At 36.1% G+C, this 25,196-nt stretch overlaps 1 protein-coding gene across 1 annotated transcript in view; it reads left to right on the top strand.

Moving 5' to 3' along the window:
* The window catches only part of VPS45 (vacuolar protein sorting 45 homolog (S. cerevisiae)), a 74,587-nt gene that overhangs the window by 9,361 nt on the left and 40,030 nt on the right, over nt 1-25,196 (top strand). The window contains exons 8-13 of the mRNA XM_008584817.1: nt 1,914-2,048; nt 2,446-2,559; nt 3,080-3,247; nt 12,026-12,184; nt 12,394-12,501; nt 13,297-13,418. Coding sequence (XP_008583039.1) covers nt 1,914-2,048; nt 2,446-2,559; nt 3,080-3,247; nt 12,026-12,184; nt 12,394-12,501; nt 13,297-13,418 — 806 coding nt within the window. The remainder of the gene's footprint in view (nt 1-1,913; nt 2,049-2,445; nt 2,560-3,079; nt 3,248-12,025; nt 12,185-12,393; nt 12,502-13,296; nt 13,419-25,196) is intronic.

Below are 25,196 nucleotides of genomic sequence, written 5' to 3'. Positions count from 1 at the left end.
TTAAGATGCCCTTACGGTCATCTTTTAAAAAAAAAAAAAAAAACCCTTGAATCTGGCATCCAAGAGCCTTCACAGTGTGGGTCAAACCTCATATAAAACCTTATACATAGCTCACTACAACATAGATATGCCACATGGTTTCATGACTGCCATCTACACTCTGGAATATCTTCTTTTCCCATCTTTACCTATCAGAATAATTCTTTAAAACCACTCAAAAGACATCTAACATCTCCTTGAAGCCTATATTCTTTCAGTCAGGTATGTTCTTTTCTCCCTAAAATCACTGTAGAACTTTGTGTCTATCTTATGTCTCATGCTGCTCTTGCCATGTTGTACCTTTGGTTGTTCACCCTCTCCTAGGTTGTACATTCCTTCAAGGAAGACTGTATCTCACCAGTGTTTGCTGTTCTGCAAGTATAAGCACAGTACCTTGCACATAGGGGGTGCTTTATTAATAATGATTTTGAATTTATAGGGGAAGGCATAGACTATGTTTCAGTTTCTTCCCAGTTTATAATAGTGTTAATACTAAGGGAAATCTGTGGCTGTGGAATGAAACTTCTCTATAGTATAAGATAGCCCTGTGTTCCTAAAATTCAAAATAATAAATGTTCACTAAAGAAACTTTTGATAATATAAAAAACTATATAAAGAAAAATAATTGGGCTGGCCCATGGCTCACTCAGGAGAGTGCGGTGCTGATAACACCAAGGCCACGGGTTCGGATCCCATATAGGGATGGCTGGTTGACTGACTGGCTGAGCGTGGTGCTGACAACACCAAGCCAAGGGTTGAGATCCCCTTAGGCAAAACTAAGTATTTTCCAGCAAATTAAATCTAGAATCTAAGTGGGGGATCTCAACCCTTGGCTTGGTGTTGTCAGCACCACGCTCAGCCAGTGTAGGCAAAACTAAGTATTTTCCAGCAAATTAAATCTAGAATCTAAGTGGGGGATCTCAACCCTTGGCTTGGTGTTGTCAGCACCACGCTCAGCCAGTGTAGGCAAAACTAAGTATTTTCCAGCAAATTAAATCTAGAATCTAAGTGGGGGATCTCAACCCTTGGCTTGGTGTTGTCAGCACCACGCTCAGCCAGTGACTTAGATTCTAGATTTAATTTGCTGGAAAATACTTAGTTTTCCCTAATGGGCCTATGACTAAAAGTAATCCATTCTTTATAAATGCTGAGAAGGCAAAGTTTTGGGGTTTTTTTCTTTCTAGTTTTACCAAATAAATTCACATTTTGTAAGACTTGGAATCAAATCTTTCCTCACAATTTATATTAGTAAAAATATAAAATAAAACGGCAAAGTTTTGGGGTTTTTTTCTTTCTAGTTTTACCAAATAAATTCACATTTTGTAAGACTGGAATCAAATCTTTCCTCACAATTTATATTAGTAAAAATATAAAATAAAACGGATTCAGAGGCAAGTTCCTGAGTATGCCAGTGTTTTGATCAACTCACAAGGTTTTTTTTGATAATATTAGTGTTCCCAGGATAAATATAGCACCACTCAGATCTGCAAGAACACACTGCAGAAAACCACAAGCGTACAGGAAATGATACAGTTTGTCACTGCAGTACAAATATAGACCTATCTGTGAAGCCAAAAATATACACTTATTTCACAGGCAAAAATTAGAGCTAATGATGGATCTACTTTGTTTTCTTTCTATCAAGAATATTAATCTTGCTGCCCTTCTTCCAAAATTGTGAAATCTAGAAATATTTTGACCCTTGGGTACTTAACCAATTAAAATTACAGTCTTAATGCTTATTATAGCACAAAGTATTAATAAAATTTGAACTAAAAAGAGAATGTCTATGTAAAAAATACTAATTAGTAAGAATATTATCAATTTTTGTTTTTCCTGAACATTAACTATTTCCATGTTTTGTCTTTATTTAGTGGACATATCAGGCCATGGTCCATGAATTACTAGGCATAAACAACAATCGGATTGATCTTTCCAGAGTGCCGGGGATCAGTAAAGACTTAAGAGAAGTGGTCCTATCTGCTGAAAATGATGAATTCTACGCTAATGTAGGTGATTTTTAAATTTTTTGTTGTTTATATATGAGAAGGTCAATATTGGCTTGTTCAAATTGCGGCAGGTATGGGATTTTATGCGAAAGGATGATGGAGTCATCCTATAGATAGGCTGCATCTCAAGGGAAGGCAGAAGATTTGGATTGTGACCCTTTAACAATATTTTTTTTCATAGAGATCACATAGTTATTTACTTCCCTCTCTTCCAGTGGCTCTTTGTGAGAACAGTAATGGTATTCATCACCAGTGTCCTGGCTAATGTCCAAATTTGGTAATTAAAATGGAATTTTCCTGCCCCTCAATTCTGTGTTCAGGATATTTTTTCACTTCTTTTAAATTGTCTGAAAGTCACAGTAGTTGATGAACATGCTTCCAACTTCCTTCTTCACAGAATATGTACCTGAACTTTGCTGAGATCGGTAGCAATATAAAGAATCTCATGGAAGACTTTCAGAAGAAGAAACCGAAAGAGCAGCAAAAACTAGAATCAATAGCAGACATGAAGGTAAATCAAACATGTACAGGGATGACTAACGTGAGATTTTGGAGCTATTCATGTAAGCAACATTTTTACAATCTTCTGGGTCTAAGTTTTGTTTGGTTTGAGAGTATTTTCTGTAATGTCTCTCTTTAGTAAACAATGTAGTGAAAACTTCATAGTAAGCCATATGCTTCTTTCCATTCTTTAGTCGTATTTGGACAATTCGAAGACCCAGTCTACTGACATATACCAGTTCTTCTCCTCTTAAGTATACAAAATGTCATGTCATTGAGAGTTGTAGGTGCCTTAGTCTGGGCAGAAAAACAATCCATGCTTTTTTTGGGGGGGGAGAGGTTTGAGGGGACGCTGACTGGTATGGGGATCTGAACCCTTGACCTTGATATTACAAGGCTGCACTCAAACCAACTCAGGTAACCAGCCGGCCCAATCCCCATTTGTTTTTGTTGTTTTTTTCTTGCTTTATACATGCCTATCCTCAGTTAAAAAATAACAGAACCTCCTATTGATGTTTTTCCCATGGCAGGCCTTTGTTGAGAATTATCCGCAGTTTAAGAAGATGTCTGGGACTGTGTCAAAGCATGTGACAGTGGTTGGAGAACTGTCTCGGTTGGTCAGTGAAAGGAATCTGCTGGAGGTTTCAGAGGTTGAGCAAGAACTGGCCTGTCAAAATGACCATTCTAGTGCTCTCCAGGTCAGTCCAATTTGATGAGCACCTTCTATGTCTAAGGCACTGTGCCAGGCAGAGCAAGAAATACAAAGGCAAGTAATCCTTCATCACCAACATAGAATTGAGTCTAGCAAGGAGTTGAGACAAGAACACAAATTAGTATTAAGATAGATATATAAAAGCCACAGGAGAAGTATAATGTGCAATCTCCAATGGTTCAGTCAGTTAATTGAGTATTAATGAGGGCAGCCTAGTCTACTAGCAAGAGTGCTAGACTACAGTCAGAAGATCTGGATTTTAATGTTTGGTTTACCACTTACTATCTTTGTAACCTGGAGCTATTAACTTTATCTCTGAACCAGTTTCTTCACTTGTAAAATAGATATAATAATACTTATCTCACAGGTTGTTAGGAAGATTTTTAAAAATATAATGTGTATTAAAATGTGTTATCTACATTTATTTTTTTAAAGATGACCAGTAAGGGGATCTTAATCCTTGACTTGGTGTTGTCAGCACCATACTCTCCCATATCTACATTTTTTTAAAATTATAATTGAAGATCTGCTTTTCATTCCATAAACATGTGAATGCCTGCTTGCTACATGTTCATACTGCTATGAGAACCTAGGAGTACAAAAATGAGTAAGATACCATCTTTTTCCTCAGAGAGCTCACACTAGAGTAGGAGAAAAGGAGTCTTAAACCAGTAATTATAATTCCATGCAATAAGTGCTATAATAGAGGTATTTACCAAGGAATGTGGAAATACATAGAAAGGACACTGTTTTCCCCAAGAATGAGGCTTCTTAGAGCTTCTTAGAGAAGATGACATTAAAACTGGGTCTGGACAGATAAATAAGTAAGAGTGCACCAAGCAGAGAAAAGGGAGAAACATTCACGGAGATGTGAAAAAAATATATATGTAAGGGAATAGTTCAGTGTAGCTAGTGGAGGGTACAAGATGAGGAGTGGTCTTAGATAAACAAAAAAGACAGGTTGGGGCCAGGTTATAGCCATTGAAAGGAGGTTGGGCTTTAATGTTAAAAAAACGGGAGCTACCAGAGGCTTTTAGAATAAAAGTGACATAATCAGACCCTGGCCTGAAGAAGTTTGTAGTCTAGTTGAAGGGACAAAATTAAAGCACACACAAAAAACTTAGATAATGTTTCAAGGTAAGATTATAGTCAGTATCACAATTTTGACTTAATTTCAAAATTGTGATACTGACTATAATAGGATTTGAGGTTATTAGGAGCATCTCTGAGAGAAGGCAATATTAAGATGGCAATATAAAGAATGACCAGAATTTGAAGGAGGATTCCAGTCAGGGATAACAGCAAATGCAAAGATACAGAAGTATGCAGGAAATAATAAATAGTTTGACCTGTTGAGTGTGGGTGTGGAAGAGAAATAGCAGATGAAATTGAATTCGTAAACAGGAACCAGTTTATGAAGAAGCTTGTAAGAGGAATTTTCACTTGCTGAGGTAGGCAAAGAGATCAAGTGTAGGATCTTATGTAGAAAGTTGATGTGATGAAAGTAGTATTTTAGGAAACTTAATCTAGTACAGATTCTTTAGAGGTGAAAAAACCGAAGTCAGAGAGGCTCGTAGACTTATAGTGATAGTAGTAAAAATGTACAGTAAGGGGCAAATCTGAGATACATTTCAAAGGGAGAAAACTAGTAAATGACAGATTGGATATAAACATAGAAAGACAGAACAAATCAGAGATAATTCCAAGTTTCCTGAGAAATGACAATGTGTGGTGTCACTGACAAGTAAGTAATTTAGTAATAAGAGTCCTTTGGGAGAAAGCCACTTCCAAGGCACTTATAAGAAGCACATTTCTAGTTAGGATGGCATATTCAAAAACATAATTTCTTTTTTTCCCTGCTGCAATTCTACTTTACTTTATAAAATAAAGTCAGCCTGGTATATTGGAAACAATACAGGCTTTGGAACCAGACTGTTCTGGCTCATATCCTATCTCTACTTACCAAAGTTTCTTTGGGAAAACTACTTATTTTACCCAAGCCTTAGGGATAATTATTTTAAACTTTCAGATTGTTTAGAGGATTCAATGAGATATATAAAATGCTTCACATGTGATAGGTGCTTCATAAATGTTGGTTCCCTTCCTCTAAGCAAAATTTTTTTTAATACATGGTGCAACCAAAAGAAAGAAATCCACCCATAGGTACTCTAGCTATACCAAGGATTTATAATTGTTGGTTTTTAATTTTTTTTAATGTTTATCAAGATTTTCTCCGAAAACACCATCATTTTGAAAATCATAAAGATGCTATTTGCTTTATGTAAAGTGCCTCTGTCATCACAGTTTTAATTTTGTCTCTGTACTCTTAAATCTTCACAAAGAACTCTAAGTTCTTCAGGCTGACTTTATTTTTTAATTGTATTAAATTCTCATTCTTAAATAGATAACATAAGTATTTGATAAAAAGATGTATAGTAAAAACTGAATCTATTAATAGTTTTGTATGCCTCCTTACAGTTATTCCATGTATGTGTAAGTTTCTGTGTGTGTACCTATGTGTTTCTCTCTTTTTTAATTCATATGGTACCATACTGTACACAGAGTTCTGCATTTTGTTTTTTCACTTAACCATGTATCTCAGAGACTGTTTCAGATGAGAACCTGAAGACTCATTATTTTTAATCACTAAATAGTATCCTTTGTAAAGATATATCATAATCTATTTAACGTGGTTAACTAAGTTTAAACAACATCTCTAGTAATAGTTTATAGTTGTTTCTATATTTAATAGAAATGTTTCTATATTTATCAATAAAATTAGTTTTCTGACTCTTACTAAATAAAAACAAAAATTTGTTCTGTAACTAAATTTAGATTTTCTTATGTTTCTTTATCATTTGATTTTTTCCTTTAAAACAATGGAACCAAACTTAACCATTAGTGAGTATTAGTGTCTTTATTTGTATGTCTCTACCATATGGAAAACAGTTAGAAAAAGTTATTGTAGTTCCTTGCCTGAAACTTTATTTTTTGTTCACTTTAAAAGAAAAGTTGATACTTTTAAAATATGAATTCTATTTGTGATCCATTTTATATTTTTAAAACTTATCTTTTGAAGGTTTTCTTGCCCAGGGTACTGGGGTTTTACAGTGAACAGTTTACTCCCCCATCATAAAGAATTTCTTTGGCAACATGATTTAAATAGTCTATAAAGAGAACTTTTGTTTAATAGTGAGTGGATGCCAGGGGCCTGACCCCTAGATGGGTTATAGCATTACTTGGCTTGACCTTAGATAATAATACATCACGCAGCAATGAATTAAGGTTTTTGAATAGAGATGGGGTTTGCTTTATTAAATAATAAGTGTATCATGGTAAGAAAAAATGTTCATATATCACTAAAAATTAAGCTATAAATTGCTGCCACTTCTAACTAGTTATCCTACAGGCTAACAAAAATTTGGTTTGGAAAGAATTTCTGTAGAATCAAAATGCAATATACTACCATTGAAACATATCCATATCCTCAGAAGAGATTCGTTTGATTAGTAATGAAGATTTTTCATACTATGAAGAAAAACATAGGGCCGGCCTGTGGCTCACTCGGGAGAGTGCGGTGCTGATAACACCAAAGCCACGGGTTCGGATCCCATATAGGGATGGCCGGTTGCTCACTGGGTGAGCATGGTGCTGACAACACCAAATCAAGGGTTAAAAGGGTTAAGATCCCCTTACCGGTCATCTTTAAAAAAAAAAGAAAAAAAGAAAAACATCTTCCGAAAGTGAGCGATTCCTACCTCTGCACCCCGCTTTTACAGCTTTTCATTTGGAGGGAGGAACCAGTCTATTTTATTTTATTATTATTATTTTTTTAAAGATGACCGGTAAGGGGATCTTAACCCTTGACTTGGTGTTGTCAGCACCACGCTCACCCAGGGAGCAAACCGGCCATCCCTATATGGGATCCGAATCCGTGGCTTTGGTGTTATCAGCACCACACTCTCCCGAGTGAGCCACGGGCCGGCCCCAATCAGTCTATTTTATCTCCTTCTTTACTGACCTTGTTAAAACATCTCAAACCATCTGTTAATGACACGTAGTAAAGACAATAAATCTTTGTTAGAAAAATGAGGAAGAAGAGTTCTATTTGAAGCAATATAGAATAGTAGCTAAGAGCTTGGCCCTTTGATGGCTTGGGTTTAAAAATGATTCTTAACCACTCTAAGCCTCAGTCTTTTTGTCTGTAAAACAGGAGAAAAATAGTACTTACCTCAAAGATTGTTGTAAGGGTGAAATGAGCTAATGCATGGAAAGCACCTAATATGGTACCTGGTACTTATAACTTTCAACAAATATTAATTATCACCATTATGAGTATTATTATTTGATGGTACATTCTATTTTCTTTATGGCATCCAGGACATGTTCTTTATTCTACTGATGACATTGGGTCTCTCCCTGATTTCAGAAAGGTTTTTTTTAGTTCTCTTTAAAATCATAAGAAAATTGGGGGGGACACATTGAACTGACAATTTTACTTTGATCAGTTAAGAGTAAAACTGGTCCTTTTTTTCTCTAAACCATTTAGCCAGTATTTCAGAAACAGTGTTGACCAGCATAAGACCTGCTATAAAGCTAAATTTTTTGTTGACTAGTCATTAAGAAAAAGAATAGTGAGCTCTTCCTTGAGGACTTGGCCCTGATCTTACATAGGCTTACTTTGAGTAGACTATTTTGCCTACTTTTTTCAGATATATTTACCAGTCAGTAGAATTGGGTCCTGCCACTTTCTATCATTTTTCCTAGATAAGCTCCCTATAGTCCTACAGCATTGTTCTCTCAGATTGTCAGATTAGACTCATTTTTATCAGAGCAGCATGTTGAAAACTTCTGCCAATTCCATCTTGCTATCCTAATCTGTTGATTTATTTTGTTATTTATTGACCATTTATCACATTAATGTGATAGTAAATAGCAAGGAAGGGATCTTGTACTGTAGGTTAAAATAAAGCAAAAAATGGTGACTATCTTTAATTGCTGAGTTCACCTGTAATTTCTACAATAATTTAAAATGTATGTATATCATCATAAAAATTTTCCTTGCTATGCTGCTTCATCATAGTTTTGTTTGTGTGTTTTTGGTGGATGGCCAGTACAGGGATCTGAACTCTTGACCTTGATGTTCATCATAGTTTTAATAGAAGAAAATGTAAAAGTAGTCAGCCAGAAACAATGAAAGAACTTCTAAATAACATAAAAGAAGAATTGTTTTCTCACTGATATCTTGTGAATGAATGTTAGTCCCTTTTGGAAACTTGACCTCCAAAGATAATATTTTTGCTTTTCTTTTCCTATTCCTTAATCAGTCCTACACAAATGTTAGAGTTCAGTGCAAGGTTTTTGAATCCTATCTTCTTAAGTAGATGATAGTTTTCTATTTTGCTCTTTACTTGGTCATTGTTATTATGTGACAGTGTACTTTTCTTTCTAGATAGTTGCAAGGCTTATGGAAAATTTAATATGAAAAAAGAAACCAAAAAGTCATTATATAATTCAGTTATGTTTTCAACAAATAAATACTACCGTGTAGCATAAACTTATATAATTAGAAGTCTTTCTGATTCTTTTTTCTCCTCTTCCTGGTTAGTACCCTGGAATCTCAATATAATGTATGCCATTGTCTGTCAAATGGATGAGTCTAGTAGCCATGAGGGAAATAGTTCAAAATGAAGTAAAGGATAACAGGGGATCAAGGCAGACAAAAAAGCCCTGCTTCTCTAAGGACTGATATAGCTGAAAGAGTAGAAAGAACCCAGCTTGTACCTACAGGTTTCTTTTAATGAGGTAATGGATAAATTTAGCCAGAACATGGACCTGAGCCATGAGTTGGGTCCTAAGGGCTTGAAAGTAGGCAAAATAGTCTACTCAGAGTAAGCCTATGTAAGATCAGGGCCAAGTCCTCAAGGGAGAGCTAAGAGTCAAGCCAGGGAATCTAAATACCAGTATCCAATCTTAAGGAGTGGATTCTATAATGGAAAATAGCCAAGAATCAAGATCCAAGTGAAGGGAGCAAGTAGGAAGGGTACAAACTGATTACTGCAAATAGTCTATCTCCATGCCAGTTTTGTGGGTTTACAGTTACTTGGTTATTTCAGATTTGCCTAAATGTACAGACACAGGTCAGCCAGAAACTGAGTAGATTTAAGGTAAAAAGAGAGTGACTATAAGGGCAGGAAATGAAACGTTATGCCTATAAGAAAAGTGACAACAGAGATCCGAGATGGGATTTCTTAATTTTTTAAGCTTATGCCAAGTAGATTGATATACATATGGAATTGTGTGTATGTATTTGGTCAATAATTTGTACCCCGAAATTTCTTCATATTACAGTAGAAAATAGTGGAACATTTGAACAGATATTCTAAATCGGCTGTATTCCATGGCTGTTCTGTGAAAAAGTTACCACAAAAGGAAAGAAAGTAAGGAAATTCTTATGAATGTGGTGTCTAAATCTACAGAAGAAAAATGTATTCCTTTTTCATCCCTTAAGAATGATGGTAGTGAATTATTAACCCAAAAAAGCAACAATAGTATCCTTCTCAAATAGCTTTCTACTTGAAAGCTACCTGGAAGGTTCCCTGTATTCTCATAGTCTCTATGCAGTGTAAACAGAAGAGTTCTTACACATTGGACATGGTTGTTGTACGGTACTAACGAGATAATCTATGTGAAAGCATCTTGTAAGTTGTAAAGTACCACACAAATTTTAGTTGTTATGTCCTCAGAAGCCAGTGCCCTCCAAGGCTCTTGCTAATCTTTCATCTCATAGTCTCTATGCAGTGTAAACAGAAGAGTTCTTACACATTGGACATGGTTGTTGTACCGTACTAACGAGATAATCTATGTGAAAGCATCTTGTAAGTTGTAAAGTACCACACAAATTTTAGTTGTTATGTCCTCAGAAGCCAGTGCTCTCCAAGGCTCTTGCTAATCTTTCTGCCTAAGCCATTTTTTCCGTCTGATTTCCATATTTCTATTAATAGCATCACTGCTTTCAGTCTCACATACTAATTCCAACTCTCTTATTGATTCTTCAGGGCCTTTCGCAAATGTCACCTCCTTTATGAAGTCTTTCCTGATTGCTCAAAGCCAGATGTACTTTGTCTTCACTTTTTCTCCCCTCCCCTATATTGCACTGATTTTCAGCTTTGTTTTTTGTTTTGCTGTGCTTTTTGCATACATACGTTTCTGTTGTAACACCACATATTTGTTCCTGAAAAACCTCACATTCTACAAAATAATGCACTAAAAATAAACAGAGATTACGTGAGAATAGGGTTATAAGCAGAACACTTAAAATTTACATAACTAAAAAAAGAAAGAAAAAAATGTATATAACTTTGTAATCACAACCCTAATTAAATTAACAGCAATCCTAAAAAAAATATTAGCACAGTTAAATCTCCACTGGCATTTGCACCTACAAACAGAATCAGTTCATCCTCTACTGCCTTATTTCTGGGGCTCATGCTTTCTTCAAGATATAAGGTCTTGAAAACAAAATATTTGTTACTCATAATAGACTAGTTTCATAAAAATTAAAAATACTATATGTAGCTAGCCTTCTTCATCAATCAGTTTTTGGTGGTTATTTTGTTTTGTTTTGCTTTTTAATACAATGAAATATCTTTGAGTCCTGTTTATTTACACATGTCTTTTCCTCAGATAGCTTAACATAGTGAAAAGTATAGCAATTTTTGAAGCTACAAAACCAGATACTTCTTGTAGAAAATACTTCTGTAGGAAATTCATCTTTTTTTCTTAACATATTGGTAAAGCTTTCTATTTAATCATAAGGAAGCCTATCCATGCTGGAAAAATTACATAGAAACCAATATGCTTTCTGTATTGGTTGACATCATTTCCATATTTACCAATCTTATTTACTAATCTTGACATTAAAGAAACATGCCTTGTAGCAGAAAGGATTATATTAGTTTCATGCCTCTTCACCCCATTGTCTGTGAACTCACCGAAGACAGGAATAGTCTCTAATTCATCTTTGTATCCCCAGCAGTGCCTGGCACAATGCCTTATGGGATCTCAAAGAGTATTTGTTTGCTTGAATTGGATTATTCGTTCTGCTATATAATAAATAGAAATCTGTACTGTATGGAAGGCCTTTTATATGAGGATTGACAAGACCTATATGTGATTCCTTTCCTGGCAGTATCTGCCTCATGAGATCATAGCTACTCAACTTAGAGATTACTTGCTATTATATACTCATATCTCTGTCAACCATGTTGAGACATATTGTTAACCCTGATCTTGGAGATTAAGCTCAGTCGTCTATAAAATTCTACCAATTTGTCACCATTTCACACTGGTTAATCATTAATACTAAGAGAAAGCAGCAGAGTTTTGAGTCAATTGGTCAGTTCTGTTGTATGATGTATTAATTGAAGTGATGGAAATAGTATATGTTCCTTATTTCAGCAAGGAAATTATAACATAGGCTATTGAAAAAGAAAAGAGGAACTATCCTTTATTAAATTCATTTTTGTCCTAAAGCAATTACAATGGGAATATATTTCCTTGTTTAATTCTTATCTCAGGAAAAAGTCATTTAATTTTCTATAGTTGAGACTATTGCTAAATGTATGACTTGTACATTCTCATAGTGTTAATTTCAGTCATGAACTAAGATTATCATTACTATTCAATAATTATAGATCTAAAGCATTATATAATAGATCACTCAAGTGAAAGGGGGATAAATACCAGTTCTATCTTTCTTCAGAATGTAAAGAGGCTCTTGCAGAACCCCAAAGTGACAGAGTTTGATGCTGCCCGCCTGGTAATGCTTTATGCTCTACATTATGAGCGACACAACAGCAATAGTCTGCCAGGACTAATGGTGGACCTCAGGAATAAAGGTGTTTCTGAGAAGTTTCGAAAGGTAACCAAATTTATATATTAAGCCCATCAAACAGAAGCCAACACTGTTGTTATATTCTCAGCTCTAACAAATGATGAATCATACTGTTTTATTAACAGAAATGTGTAATTCTGTCTTCTTTTGTCTTCATTTCCTTAATAAAATTATTTTCTTATTAAATGAGCTTCCTGACCACTAAGAAATAAAAAGTTGTTTTCTCTTTTTTATAGCTCGTGTCTGCAGTTGTTGAATATGGTGGTAAACGTATCAGAGGAAGTGACCTCTTCAGTCCCAAAGATGCTGTGGCTATTACCAAACAGTTCCTCAAAGGACTAAAGGTATAGACATCTCCTTCATGCTTTCCTAAGTGAGAAATAGCTGAAGCCCCTGAGACTGAAAGTGAATGAATATGATCTTCAAAGTATCTTCAGAATTGCTGCTGATTTAGTATTATGTCAATTAAATGAAATTAAAATAGACATCCTCTTGATAGCTTTTTCTTTTATTGATTTCTATGTTGGAGCAGTATTAGCATAGAACCAAATAGCTAAGAAGGAAATAATTGGAGATATTTCCAGGAAATACTCAGGAGGAAAAAGACAAACAGCTATTTTATTCCATTTGTTTATAATTTAAGATGTGTTAGGTAGTTTCTCTTTGAAGGGAATTAAAGATGAAGCAAACATTTGATTTTTTAAAAATACTAACCTATTTTCTTACAGTGGTCAGAAATTAGTTTTAATCTGCTAGCCTTTCTTGTTTACTGAAGTTTTTCTATTTCCCTGAGTGTTTCCAATCCCCTTTTCTACATGGTCTTTTCCTTTTATTAGCTCTACCTTTCACTTAGCATTTTCACGAAGAGGTGAGAGTCAGTGAAGACATGATAAAGGATTTAAGCAATTCCATTATTATTAAAATTCCTGTACAACAGCTAGCTTTAAATTATAGAGTATTTTTATGAGACTGGAACATTTCTGGTTGATTATATAATTTTTAAATCTCCTAAAATTCCTATTTGAATCTGTCCCATGAGATCTCTATTGAATGTATGTTCTTTTCTAATATGAGTATCATTAACTGCTATATTGCTAGTTTCTTAAAAATGACACAAGAACCATTTTCTCCTGTTTTAGGGAGTAGAAAATGTATATACACAGCATCAGCCTTTCCTGCATGAAACCCTGGACAATCTCATCAAAGGAAAGCTTAAGGAAAATCTATATCCTTATCTAGGCCCCAGCACACTCAGAGACAGGTAAAGTAACAAAGGTATTAATAATAAAAGCCAGAAACACTGAACAAATATACAACTTAGAGTAATGTTAGGAACTAAAACTGAGGTTATATTATTCTGCTGCTTCTCCTCTGTTGTTTCAGTTCTAAGATTCTTTTGGTTTTATATATATCAGTGTTAGGTATGAATTCCCCTGCTAAGCCTGAAACATTTATTTGTTTTGGATTAAAGAAACAGGTGTTTCAGAGGGCCCAAGATTCTTATACTCTGTATTTTATTATCAGACCAATTTACGTATGCCATTTAAGGTTCAGTTCTATGGCATCTGACATTTGGAGTTTCAAACATTAAAGCCAAAAATAGATTTGTTGCTTGATTGTCATCCAGAGCAGGTTGTTACTATTTTTGGTGAGGACTGGACTTTGCCAAATGTGGCCAGCACACAAACGGAGAGACCTAATTAATAAAGGCCATTTGTTACACAGGAGAAAAGGCTGGCTTTCTTTTTCAATATTAACTAAAGGAAGCAATTAGTTGTTATTTTAATCCGGTGGCTAGTTAATTTTAATAAAAACAAAACTTAGAACAATTTTTTTGATTGTGTGTATCTTTGGGGTACTGAAATTTTAAATATATTCAAATTTTACCTAGTTAAAAATTCTTATATATTTTTTTTTGGACCACATGTTATAAAGGGCCTAATGTGTAGCTGAATCCTATTGGATAGATTATTGTGAAAATTTTGCTATTGGTATAATTCTTCTCTTATTTCAGTTAATAATAATATGAGAGCCTTGGAAGTATAGTGTTTTATAAATATAGTGAATTTCTGAAAGGAGAAAATGTTTTGAGGTATATAGGTGACTATTTTATATTGTAAAGTATTTTTTCATTTTGTACATTAAAAAAAAACTCTATAATTTGGTATAGAACAGAAAAAAATCATCTTTTAAAAATCCAAGGCTGAGAGGCAGAACATCTGTTGTTAAGTTTAGAGAGTACATTCATTCAGATAAAATGTTTGAGGACCTTGGCATCAAGATTCAAAAATGTCAGTTAAGGGCCAGCCCATGGCTCATTTGGGAGAGTGTGGTGCTGATAACACCAAGGCCACGGGTTCAGATCCCTATATAGGGATGGCCAGTTAGCTCACTTGGGAGAGCGTGGTGCTGACAACACCAAGTCAAGGGTTAAGATCCCCTTACCGGCCAGCTTTTAAAAGATAAATGTCAGCTAAGTGGGAAGAATGAAAACCAGATGAAAGTTATTCACCTATCTGAGAGGCTCACTTGGGAGAGCGTGGTGCTGACAACACCAAGTCAAGGGTTAAGATCCCCTTACCGGCCAGCTTTTTTTTTAAAAGATAAATGTCAGCTAATTGGGAAGAATGAAAACCAGATGAAAGTTATTCACCTATCTGAGAGGCATTTTTTTTTTTGAAAAACATGACTCTATTCCTAAGCCTTCTAATTAATGTGATAAAAGTAAAAACATTAATTTGCTGATGAATTTCATATAAGAATTACAGAACATGAAATTAGCTTTTTTTTTTTTTTTTTTTAAAGATGACCAGTAAGGGGCTCTTAACCCTTGACTTGGTGTTGTCAGCACCACACTCTCCCAAGTGAGCTAACCGACCATCCCTATAGGGATCCAATCCTGTGGCCTTGGTGTTATCAGCACCACACTCTCCCAAGTGAGCCATGGGCAGGCTCTTAACCCTTGACTTGGTGTTGTCAGCACCACACTCTCCCAAGTGAGCTAACCGACCAATCCCTATAGGGATCCAATCCTGTGGCCTTGGTGTTATCAGCACCACACTCTCCCAAGTGAGCCATGGGCCGGCCCAGAAATTGGCTACTTATTGCTAATGAGAAACCATAGGCCACAAGAAGAATATATTGTGTAAAGGTGACAGCAAACCTTTCTAATTTTGTATGATTCATTCCCAAAGAAAGCCCAAAATGATACTCTTCCAACAAAATGCACATTTATTTGTTGTCAGCATTTGTTAGTATTTGTCACTATAGTTTAAAAATGTATACAGCTAATAATTCAATTGCTTCATCTTTTTATACAATAGATGTTTATTGAATGCCTTCAATATGTCAAGAACTGTTGTAGATGCTGGGGATATAGAAATGATAGGAAAGGGCCAGCCCGGTGGCGCTCTGCTACAGTGTGCTGCTTGAGAGCGCGGCGGCGCTCCCGCCACGGGTTCGGATCCCACATCCAGACCAGCCACTCACTGGCTGAGCGAGGTGCGGGTGCAACACCGAGGGTTGCGATCCCGTTGCCGGTCCCGGTCTGGTACGGGCGCGACACTGAGGGTTGCAATCCGTTGCCAGTCATGAAAAAAGACAAAAAGGAAAAAAAAAAAGAAATGACAGGAAAGACAAGCGACACTGAGGGTTGCAATCCGTTGCCAGTCACGAAAAAAGACAAAAAGGAAAAAAAAAAAGAAATGACAGGGAAGACATGGTACTTACCCTCCAGGAACTTTCATGAAGGAGACAGAATAAACATGTAAACAAACAAATAAAGAACATAATTTAAGTGAGATAAGTGCTATCAAGGAAATAAGTAGGATAATAAGCTGCAAAGTAACATGGGGTTGGAGAGGGCTACTCTAAATGGAGAAAGATCCTCCATTTTAAGATGAATTTTGAATTACAAGAAAGAGCCAATTACACAATGATTAGGAAAAAAGGCATCCCAAGCATAGGGAACACAAGAGCAAAGGCCTTGAAGAAAGAGAGAACTTGGCAAGTTCATGGAACAGAAAGAAGCCCCGTGTGGCTGGAGCATAGTGAGTGAGGAAGAAAGAAGAGGTTGAAAAGATAAGCAGGGGCTAGATTACAAAGGGCCTTGTAGGCCCTGGTAAAGAAGTTTTTGTTTTTGTTTTTGTTTTTGTTTTTGTTTTAAATGTCATAGGAAGCCACTGAAGAGCTTTAAGCAAGTAAGTGATACAAACTGTATTATGTTTTAAAAGATCACCTTGTGGGGAGAATGGATTATTGAAGGCAAAAATAGAAGCAGGGAGGCTACTGAGGAGGCAGCTACAATAGTCCAGGTAACAAATGAAAGTGGTTTGGATAGGAGGCTGAAAGAGAAGGTAGAATCAATAGACTTATTTAATGGAGTAAATTGGTGGAACAGGGTAAGAGAGAAGTGAAGAATAACAATTAGATTTTGTTGTAGATGCCTATTAGATAACCAAATGGTAATTCACATACTAAATTGGGAGTTGAAAAGATGTCAGTGATATTTGAAGCCATTTACTAGATAAGATCACTTAAGGAGAAAGCATAAAAAGAGAAAAGAAGAGAGCCCTGAACCAAGCACTGAGTAGAGGATAAGGAGCCAACAACAGAGACTGAGGAGGAAGCAGAAAGGTAGGAGGAAAACCAGGGAGCAACGAGTGAGTGATAAACTGTGCCCAGTCTTCTGAGAGGTAAAGAAGAAGAAAGTAAAGAATCCATCAGATTTGGCAACATGAAGGTCTTTGATGGTCTCATTCCCCAGTTTCAGTGAGGTTGGAGGCCAAATTAGAGAGGTTTACAGGATATTAGATAAAATGAAGACAGCAAATGTATATATAACACTTTTTAAGAAGTTTTGCATAAAGGGGGCAGAGAAGTGGGATGGTATCTAGAAGAGATTATGGGTTCAAGGGAAAGAGAAATTCTAGAGCATATTTGTAATCTGATGAGAATTATCCAGTAAAGAAGGAGAAATAGATAATGCAGAAGAGAAACAGGAAGAGCTGCAGAAGTGAAGTTCTTAGGGGATCCAGAGCACAAACAGAGAGATTGCCTTTGATAGGAGCAGAGGTACTTCTTTCATTTTAACAGTAGGGAAAATAGAGTATGTATAAATACAGTGGGTTTATAGTTTTATACAGTGGGTTTATAGTTTTGATGGTGAGAACGTGAGGGCCATCCTGTCTGATTTTCTCAGTAAAATATGCCAAGTTATCAGCTAAGGTAAGAGGTAAAAAGAGAAAACATTGTGAGATTGTCATCTTGTAGGCTAGGAATCAGATTTACTAGGGAAATGTAAGTAGGACTACTAGGCAAGGTTGATTGCCCATTGGAGTTTTGTGGTCATTAATTTAAAATAAAGCCAATGAGCTTAGTTGTGTGGTTTTCTCCAGCATCTTTTAGCTGCTCTGGATTAAATGCAGAGGAGGCACATAGTTGGGTCCAACCAGAATTTAGGGAAATGAAAACAGGAGGATGGCATTGGATAGGGAAAAAAGTAGTATTGGTGAATGGATTGGAGGCTTGATGAAGTCAAAGAATTATTACGGAAGTGTATTAGTGTAGATGCATTAGAAGTTGAGAGGTGGTTATTAGAGAAAGCGCTCTGGAATTTAAGATTTCATAGGTGGTGCAGTTACTTGTAATGAAGACGTTTAGGTTGTAATCATGGATGTGGGTTGTTGAGGGGGGGTGGGGAATGGAAGAAAAAAGATCAGTGTGGGTGAAGAGACCAGGATGTTAGATGACTAATCCACATTGATGTTAAAGTCACTGAAAATCCTGAAAGGAGGAGCGAAAAGGAGGACAGTACCCCAGAGCCAAAGTCTTCAGGGAATAAGAGTGACCAGGAAAGGAGGTCAGGAGAAAACAGTGCAACTACATATAAGCTTCTAAAATAGTGGAAATTTTGAAGGAAGAAGGCAGAGAAATGGGAGACACAGTGGGAGACACAGAAGATATCTATATCACCTCCTGGCCCTGCTTAACAGAAGGAAAACTGCAGAGGACTTGAAAAGACTCCAACCTAATTCTACTTCCAAAAGTTCACCATATAGATATATTTGCACAAATACACAAAGATATGTAAACAAGGATGTACACCAAAACATTTTTTGTAATATCAGAAAACTGGGAACAAGCTAAATATCCATCAATAGAGGACTGGTTACCTAAATTACAGTACTATACTATGCATTCTTTTTTTTTTTTTAATGTCATAACTCTTCATGGGGTGATATGCAAAGCATTCTAAGATATACTGGATAGAAAAGCAAGATGTTATAGCATCCCTTTTGTGTGAAAAAAACTAAGCATAAATGTGCCTGTATGCATGGATAGAAAAGCAAGATGTTATAGCATCCCTTTTGTGTGAAAAAAACTAAGCATAAATGTGACTGTATGCATGTATACATAAATATGGTCTTGACTAAACATATATATACATAATAAGTATATTTATATATATACACACAAGCACATGTATGTATGTATGTATACAGTGAATATTTCTGAAAGAATAAACAAGAAATTGTTAATAGTCGTTACCTCTGGATATTGAGCCAATAGTTAGTTATATATAGATCTATCTTTCCCATTAGTATTGTTTTAGGTATTGTAATCTTGAAATAAAAATTATGTTTTGTGGGCCGGCCTGTGGCTCACTCGGGAGAGTGTGGTGCTGATAACACCAAGGCCACGGGTTCGGGTCCCATATAGTGATGGCCGGTTTGCTCACTGGCTGAGCGTGGTGCTGACAACACCAAGCCAAGGGTTAAGATCCCCTTACCGGTCATCTTTTATTAAAAAAAAAAATATATATATATATGTTTTGTTAATCTTTGAGGTTTTCGTGACATTTAAAACTGCTTTACAAATAGTAGGTGTTTAGTAGATGTTTATTAAATTGTATAGGCATCTGTAGCAGTTGATATGCTAAGATTTGCAGTTGGAAAATTTAAACCAGAGAATAAATTCAGTTGATGCTACAGAAAATTTAGATTTTTGCAGTTTGCCAGGAACCCTATACAATAATTTGGCTCTGTATCCACTTGGCCCTATTATCAGCTGTAGCCATTTACTTGGCCCTGGATTGTCACATTGAGAATAGTCATTGATTTTAGTCATCTTTATGATAATTTTAGTCTCATCATGGTAGAACTTCTTGGTTTTATTGTTGTAATATTAGAAAGTATCAAAGGAGATATGGCAAAAATACAACTTTGCAAAACTGGAACACTAGTAGACATTTTTTAGCCACCCCTCCACAAAAAAGAAATTTTCTAGACCTTAGCTATTAAATTAGTGATTTATCTGCTGGCAGTATATCTATATCCACAAATTGGGTTTGATCTGTCTCCTGCAGATAGGATTCCCACATATCCTATTTTTCAGGCTAACTCTTTTTCCCACTCCAGGATTACTTCTTGTCCCTGACCAAAAAAAAAAAAAAGAAAAAAACCCCAGCAACTTTTTCATTTGGTGAGAAAATTGAGCTATATGATCTTGCATTCCAAAATCAGTCAAGTCAAAAAGGAAGTACTTTTCACAAATTTAGTAGAATCTTCTTGCAGCAGCTTATTTTTGTTTCTATATAAGCAGTAGTCCTTTTTCATTGCCCTTTTTTCCTGCAATAAATGCTCATAAGAATTTTACCATCTATAAGTATATTCAAAATTTTGAATTTTAGCCATTAGTGTAATGATCCACAAAGTAGATAAAATGTTGCCTTTTAAAAGTTTGTGTCTTGGGCCGGCCCAGTGGCGCACTCGGTAGAGTGCAGCGCTTGGGAGCGCATTGGCGCTCCCGCCGAGGGTTCGGATCCCATATAGAGACCGGTCCGCTCACTGGTTGAGCGTGGTGCGGGTGCGACACCGAGGGTTGCGATCCCGTTACCGGTCACGAAAAAAGATAAAAAAGGAAAATTGAGCGTGGTGCAGGTGCGACACCGAGGGTTGCGATCCCATTACCGGTCACGAAAAAAGATAAAAAAGGAAAAAAAAAAAAAGTTTGTGTTTCTGCCTAACTTATCCACATATAGATATAATGATTTCCAGAAGTTCTTTATGTGAAAAAATTTTTTGTTTATTTTTCTAATATAAATTGGTTGTCCTTTTGTATCTATATACAGCATAAACTAGCTGCTGTTCCCAGTGTTTGCTGCATTAATTAATGTTCTTGGTTGCTATGGTGAATTACAGAGCACAGGAAGATGTGCACAAAGTATTAAATTTGTGTATTCCACTTAGCTTTGACCATCATATAAAACAGAGTTGCTGTACATTTTCCATTGGTCTCATCAGAACATCTACTTTTAAAATTTGCTGGGAAAAAGATGAAAAAAAAAAGGATTTTTAAAAAAATTTTTTCATAGATGCTCTTCCTTAAGCCAGTTTGAATAAGTAGTAGGAGGCTGAGGAAAACATTTATTAATGTTTTCATAACCAAATGTGACAGTTATCTTTGTTAGGTATACAATTGAACCAAGCTCTAAAAGCCTATCCCTGTATCTAGGTTTTGTCCTTACATTTATATAACCTACACCCACAGTTTACCATCCATGACATTTTCTTCCCTCTCCAGTAATACAAAAATACCCCAGAACCCTGAAATTATCAGACTAAAGGACAACATTCTCTGGCAATGCTAGAAGCCCACTTGAGTTTATTCATTCCCAGCTTTTGCCTTTCTTTTTCATAAGAGACAGATGTACTCTCAAGGCAGGTGATGGTCAGAGGGCAGTTATGGAAAAGCACCATCATTTTCCAGGATGATTCTCATTTGTTTGCTCAGCAGCTTTTAAAATTGACATCAAATCTGGAGCTCAAAACACTGTCTGATTCCTCTCATCGGTCACCACTGTGATCACTGTACCCCAGCAAGGGAGAAACTCCTTCCTTTCTTCTTAGTGAAATAATCTGTGCAATTCATGGGTCTTTATTTACTCAAGATAAACTGCATAATGGGCCTCAGGGTAGAGTTGTTTCTCACCATAAGGAGCATTGTGTGTAGAATCTTACTGTAAAAAATACCCATTTTCTGGGAATATAATGTCTTTTCAGCCTTGAGGATTTCATTATTTCTGAACACTTTAACTGCTTTTTTCCTCTCCTGCTTTCTACATAGTCTGATCCCCAGATAGTTACAACATAAGTCAAACTATTGGTAGAGTGTCTTCTGTCTTCTTGATGGCATATTCTTACATCATTTCATTTTTTCCCCACAGAACTCATTCTTTACATCCTTAATGAATATTAAACCAGTTACGACTTCACTTGAGAAGCCATTATTATCTCAGATCATTAGTATTTCTAGAACCAATACAGTGGGAAGAATTAAAAATTAACATCCTTAGAAATTTAGTGTTAAAAAGATATCTATTTTTCTGTATATACATGAGAATAATACTATGATAAAAGATACAGGAGCTCATATAAGTTTTTTCTCTCTCTCTCTCTCTCTCTCTTTCTCTACCATCCTCCTGAACCCCCCATTTTCAGCTTCTCCTCTACTGACTACTTCTCCATAGGCTATAAGCTTAGTCAAGTTTCTCCTGATAAAACAAAAAATAAATTTAAAGCCTTTGGACCTGGTTCTCCTTTATCTCCTTCCCTTCACAGCCAAGCTTCTTGGACAAAGACACCTACAGTCACTGTCTTTATTTTTCTGCTCTTCGGTCCAGGTACTCTGGCTCATTACTTCACTACAACATACTAAAACTTTTCTTGCAAAATCACATTGGTAAATACAGCGGACTCTATCAATTCTCACCTTGTCTGTCCCACTACTGTATTTAGCACTGTTAACCATTCTTTTTTTCTTGAGACACATTTGTCCCTTGGCCTCTCCCCTCTGTTTTCCTCCTACCTTTCTGAAAATGTCCCTTTCAGTTGCCTTTGCTGGCTACTCTTCTTGCTTATTCTGTGGATGTTAGAGACTCAGCCAAAACTCTATTTTTGGTTCTCTTCTTATGCTACATGATCTTCCTAGATAGAACTCATCTACTTCCATGGCTTCAGCTACCAACTGTATTCAAGGAAAGTATCAGGTCTGAATATCCAGATGTCTAGTGAGCATCTCCATTGGGTGTTCCAAAGGTATCTCAAACACATGTTTTTTGTCTTACTCTCAGTTAATCAGTCTTTGTTTCTTCTCAAACCTAAACCACTATACCTAGTCACCAAAACCAGAACACTTAAAGTTATCAAGGTCTCCTCCTTTACCCTCATCATCCACGTTCAATCATTGACCAAATACTGAAGAGTCTACATTTTTTGTGTCTTCTGTATCTAGTCCCTCCTCTCCACCCCTTCTGGTATTTCTTTAGTTCTATCTTTCACCATATCTTTCTAGAAGTCTTCCAGTAGCCTTTTATTCTCCAGCTTTTCCCACCAGCATCTCCCAATTCATTCTCACACAGCTGCCAAAACTGTCCTTCAAAAAAGCAAATTTGATCATGGTAACCTGTGAAAACCCTTCAGTGATTCCCCCATGGCCTAAAAGATCCGAGGTCTTCTGTAATCTTGTTTCTGCTTACTTCTCCCTCTCTTTCTCTCACTATATCCCCAACTTATATGCTTCACCCCCACCACAAAAGAAGAGTTATGATGACTCCAGCATTCTTGGTTCAAGCAACTGAAAGGCTAAAGTGGCCATCGGTTAAAATGGGGAAAGCTATAGGTAGAACAGTTTTGGGGGAAAAGATGAGGGGTTTGAACGTGCTGAATTGAGAAATCTATTAAACATCTGAGTAGGAATGTCAAGTAGACAGACATTTAAATCTGGAGTTTAGGAGAGAAGTCTGGGCTAGAGATAGAGATTTGGGAATCATCAGCACATAGATGTATTTAAAACCACAAAACTGGGTGCAATCATCTAGGGAAGAACTGTCCATAGAATTTTCTACAGTGATAGAAATGTGCTATATGTATGCTATCCAGTAAGGTAGCCACTAGCCACATGTTGCTGTTGAACACTTGAAATGTGGCTAGTGCTACTGAGGAACTGAATTTTTAATTTAATCTAAATTATTTTAAATTTGTGTAGCCATGAGTGGCTAGTGGCCACCACATTGGATAGAGCAGATCTAGGGAATAAATATAGATTGAGAAGAAAGGAGGACCAATAGCTGGGCTGGAAGATGAGGTGGGAACATCAAGGGACACTGAAAAGGAGCAACTAGTGAAGTAGGGAGAAAGCGAAGAAGGTGATGTCCTAGAAACCAAGTGAAGGGAGTATGTCTCCAGGAAGAGCAAGTGATCAACTTAGTCAGATATTATTGACAGGTCAATTTAAGATGAGGACTTAAAAATGATCATTTGAAGTTAGCATAATGACCTTGACAAGAGAAGTTATTTAGTGGAATAGTGGGAGCCAAACCTGACTGAAATTAGTTTAAGATAGAATGACCATAGGATAATTACTTAATGTTTCTGAGTTTCTGCTTCCTCAGCTGTGATTTTTACCTTGAAAAATTGTAAACAAGGTGCCTAACAAATAGTAAGCACTCAGTAAATGGTTACTGCTGGTACATGGTCCTTTAGGGAATAGAAAATAGAATGATATTCACTCAGTCATTTGTTGTACAAATATTTATTGACTACACTTTGTGCTAGGCACTATTCTAAGATTGGAGATTCAGCAATGAGTAGCCAAAAAAAAATTCCCTAACCTCATAAAGCTTACTTTCTAGTGATAAGTGTAACCGGAGAACAATAGAACAGAGAATGAAGCTGGAAAAGATAGACTAAGAGCTTGTTGAGAAAGACACTAACTACCATACATTAAGTAAACTTTGCTTCAATTGCCTTTATCTTTCAGCATGATCAGATCTATGTTTTGAAAGATAAAGGTGGCTGACAAATGAAGTAATGATGAAGTACAAATAATTCATATCTCTGATAGGACTCTGGCAACCGGGCAGGGGAAACTGAGTATGAGATGAAGTCAAGATAGTCTAGAGATAAAATTGACACAGGACAGTGGCCAACCGATTAAGGACAAGGTGAGAGGGTAAGACATGAAGAAGAAGAAAGATTAAAAGATAACTCAAAGTTTCTGACTTTGGTGATTGGGTATAACTAGGTAGATTGTGCAGAATAATGGCTCCCTCAAAGATGTTTACACCCTAATTCCTGCAACCTGTGTATATGTTACCTTATTTTGCAAAAAGACTTTGCAGATGTGATTAAGAGTATGGACCTTGAGATAGCGAGGTCATCCAGGTAGGCCCAGTCTAATCATGAGCCCATAAAATTGGAGAACCTTTCCCAATGATTATCAGAGAGAGATATGACATTGCAGCGTAAGAGATACAAAACATTGCTAGTTAAGGATGGAGAAAATAGGACACATGCCAAGAAGTGCAGGCAACTTCTAAAAGCTGGAAAAGACAAGGAAACAGATTCCTCTCTAGAGCTTCCCAAGGAACACAGCCATGCTGACACCTTGGTTTTAGCCTAGTGACATCATGGCAGACTTCTGACCTCCAGAACTATAAGATGATAAATTTGTACTATTTAAGCTACTAAATTGTGGTAGTTTCAGCAGCAATAGAAAACTGATACAGTGATGTTGATCAAAATAGGGAGTATAAGAAAAGAAGCAGATTAAAGGTAGAGCTGAACAATAGAGTTCAGTTTTAAACATGATGAGTCCGAAATGTCTGGGGTGTACAGATATGTGGATCTGGAACCAAGGATGAAGTTTAAGTTCAAAGATAAAGGTTTGGAGTCATGAGATCAGTAATGAGGTAGTTCAATTCAGTAAAATATGTAGAATTTTTAAAAATGAGGATCAAAACAGGAGACTGAAAATAAACAACTTATAAGTCAGATAAAGAAAAAACATTTTTAAAAAAGACTATTCTAAGGTCCAGGATTTGATTCCTGTATTAACCGCCACAAAAAAAAAAAAAAAAAAAGGACTAAAAAAAAATTTTTTAAGGGCCGGGGTTTTTTTTCTTTTTTAACCCCCCCAAAAAAAAAAAAAAAAAGGACTATTCCACCAAAACTGCTGGCCCATAATCATAAATCTAATG

Source organism: Galeopterus variegatus, unplaced genomic scaffold, assembly GCF_000696425.1.
Source record: "Galeopterus variegatus unplaced genomic scaffold, G_variegatus-3.0.2 Scaffold103, whole genome shotgun sequence".
NCBI classification, from domain to species: Eukaryota; Metazoa; Chordata; class Mammalia; order Dermoptera; family Cynocephalidae; genus Galeopterus; species Galeopterus variegatus.
Note: the sequence above shows the minus strand (reverse complement) of the source record. Positions and strands in the feature narration are given on the sequence as shown.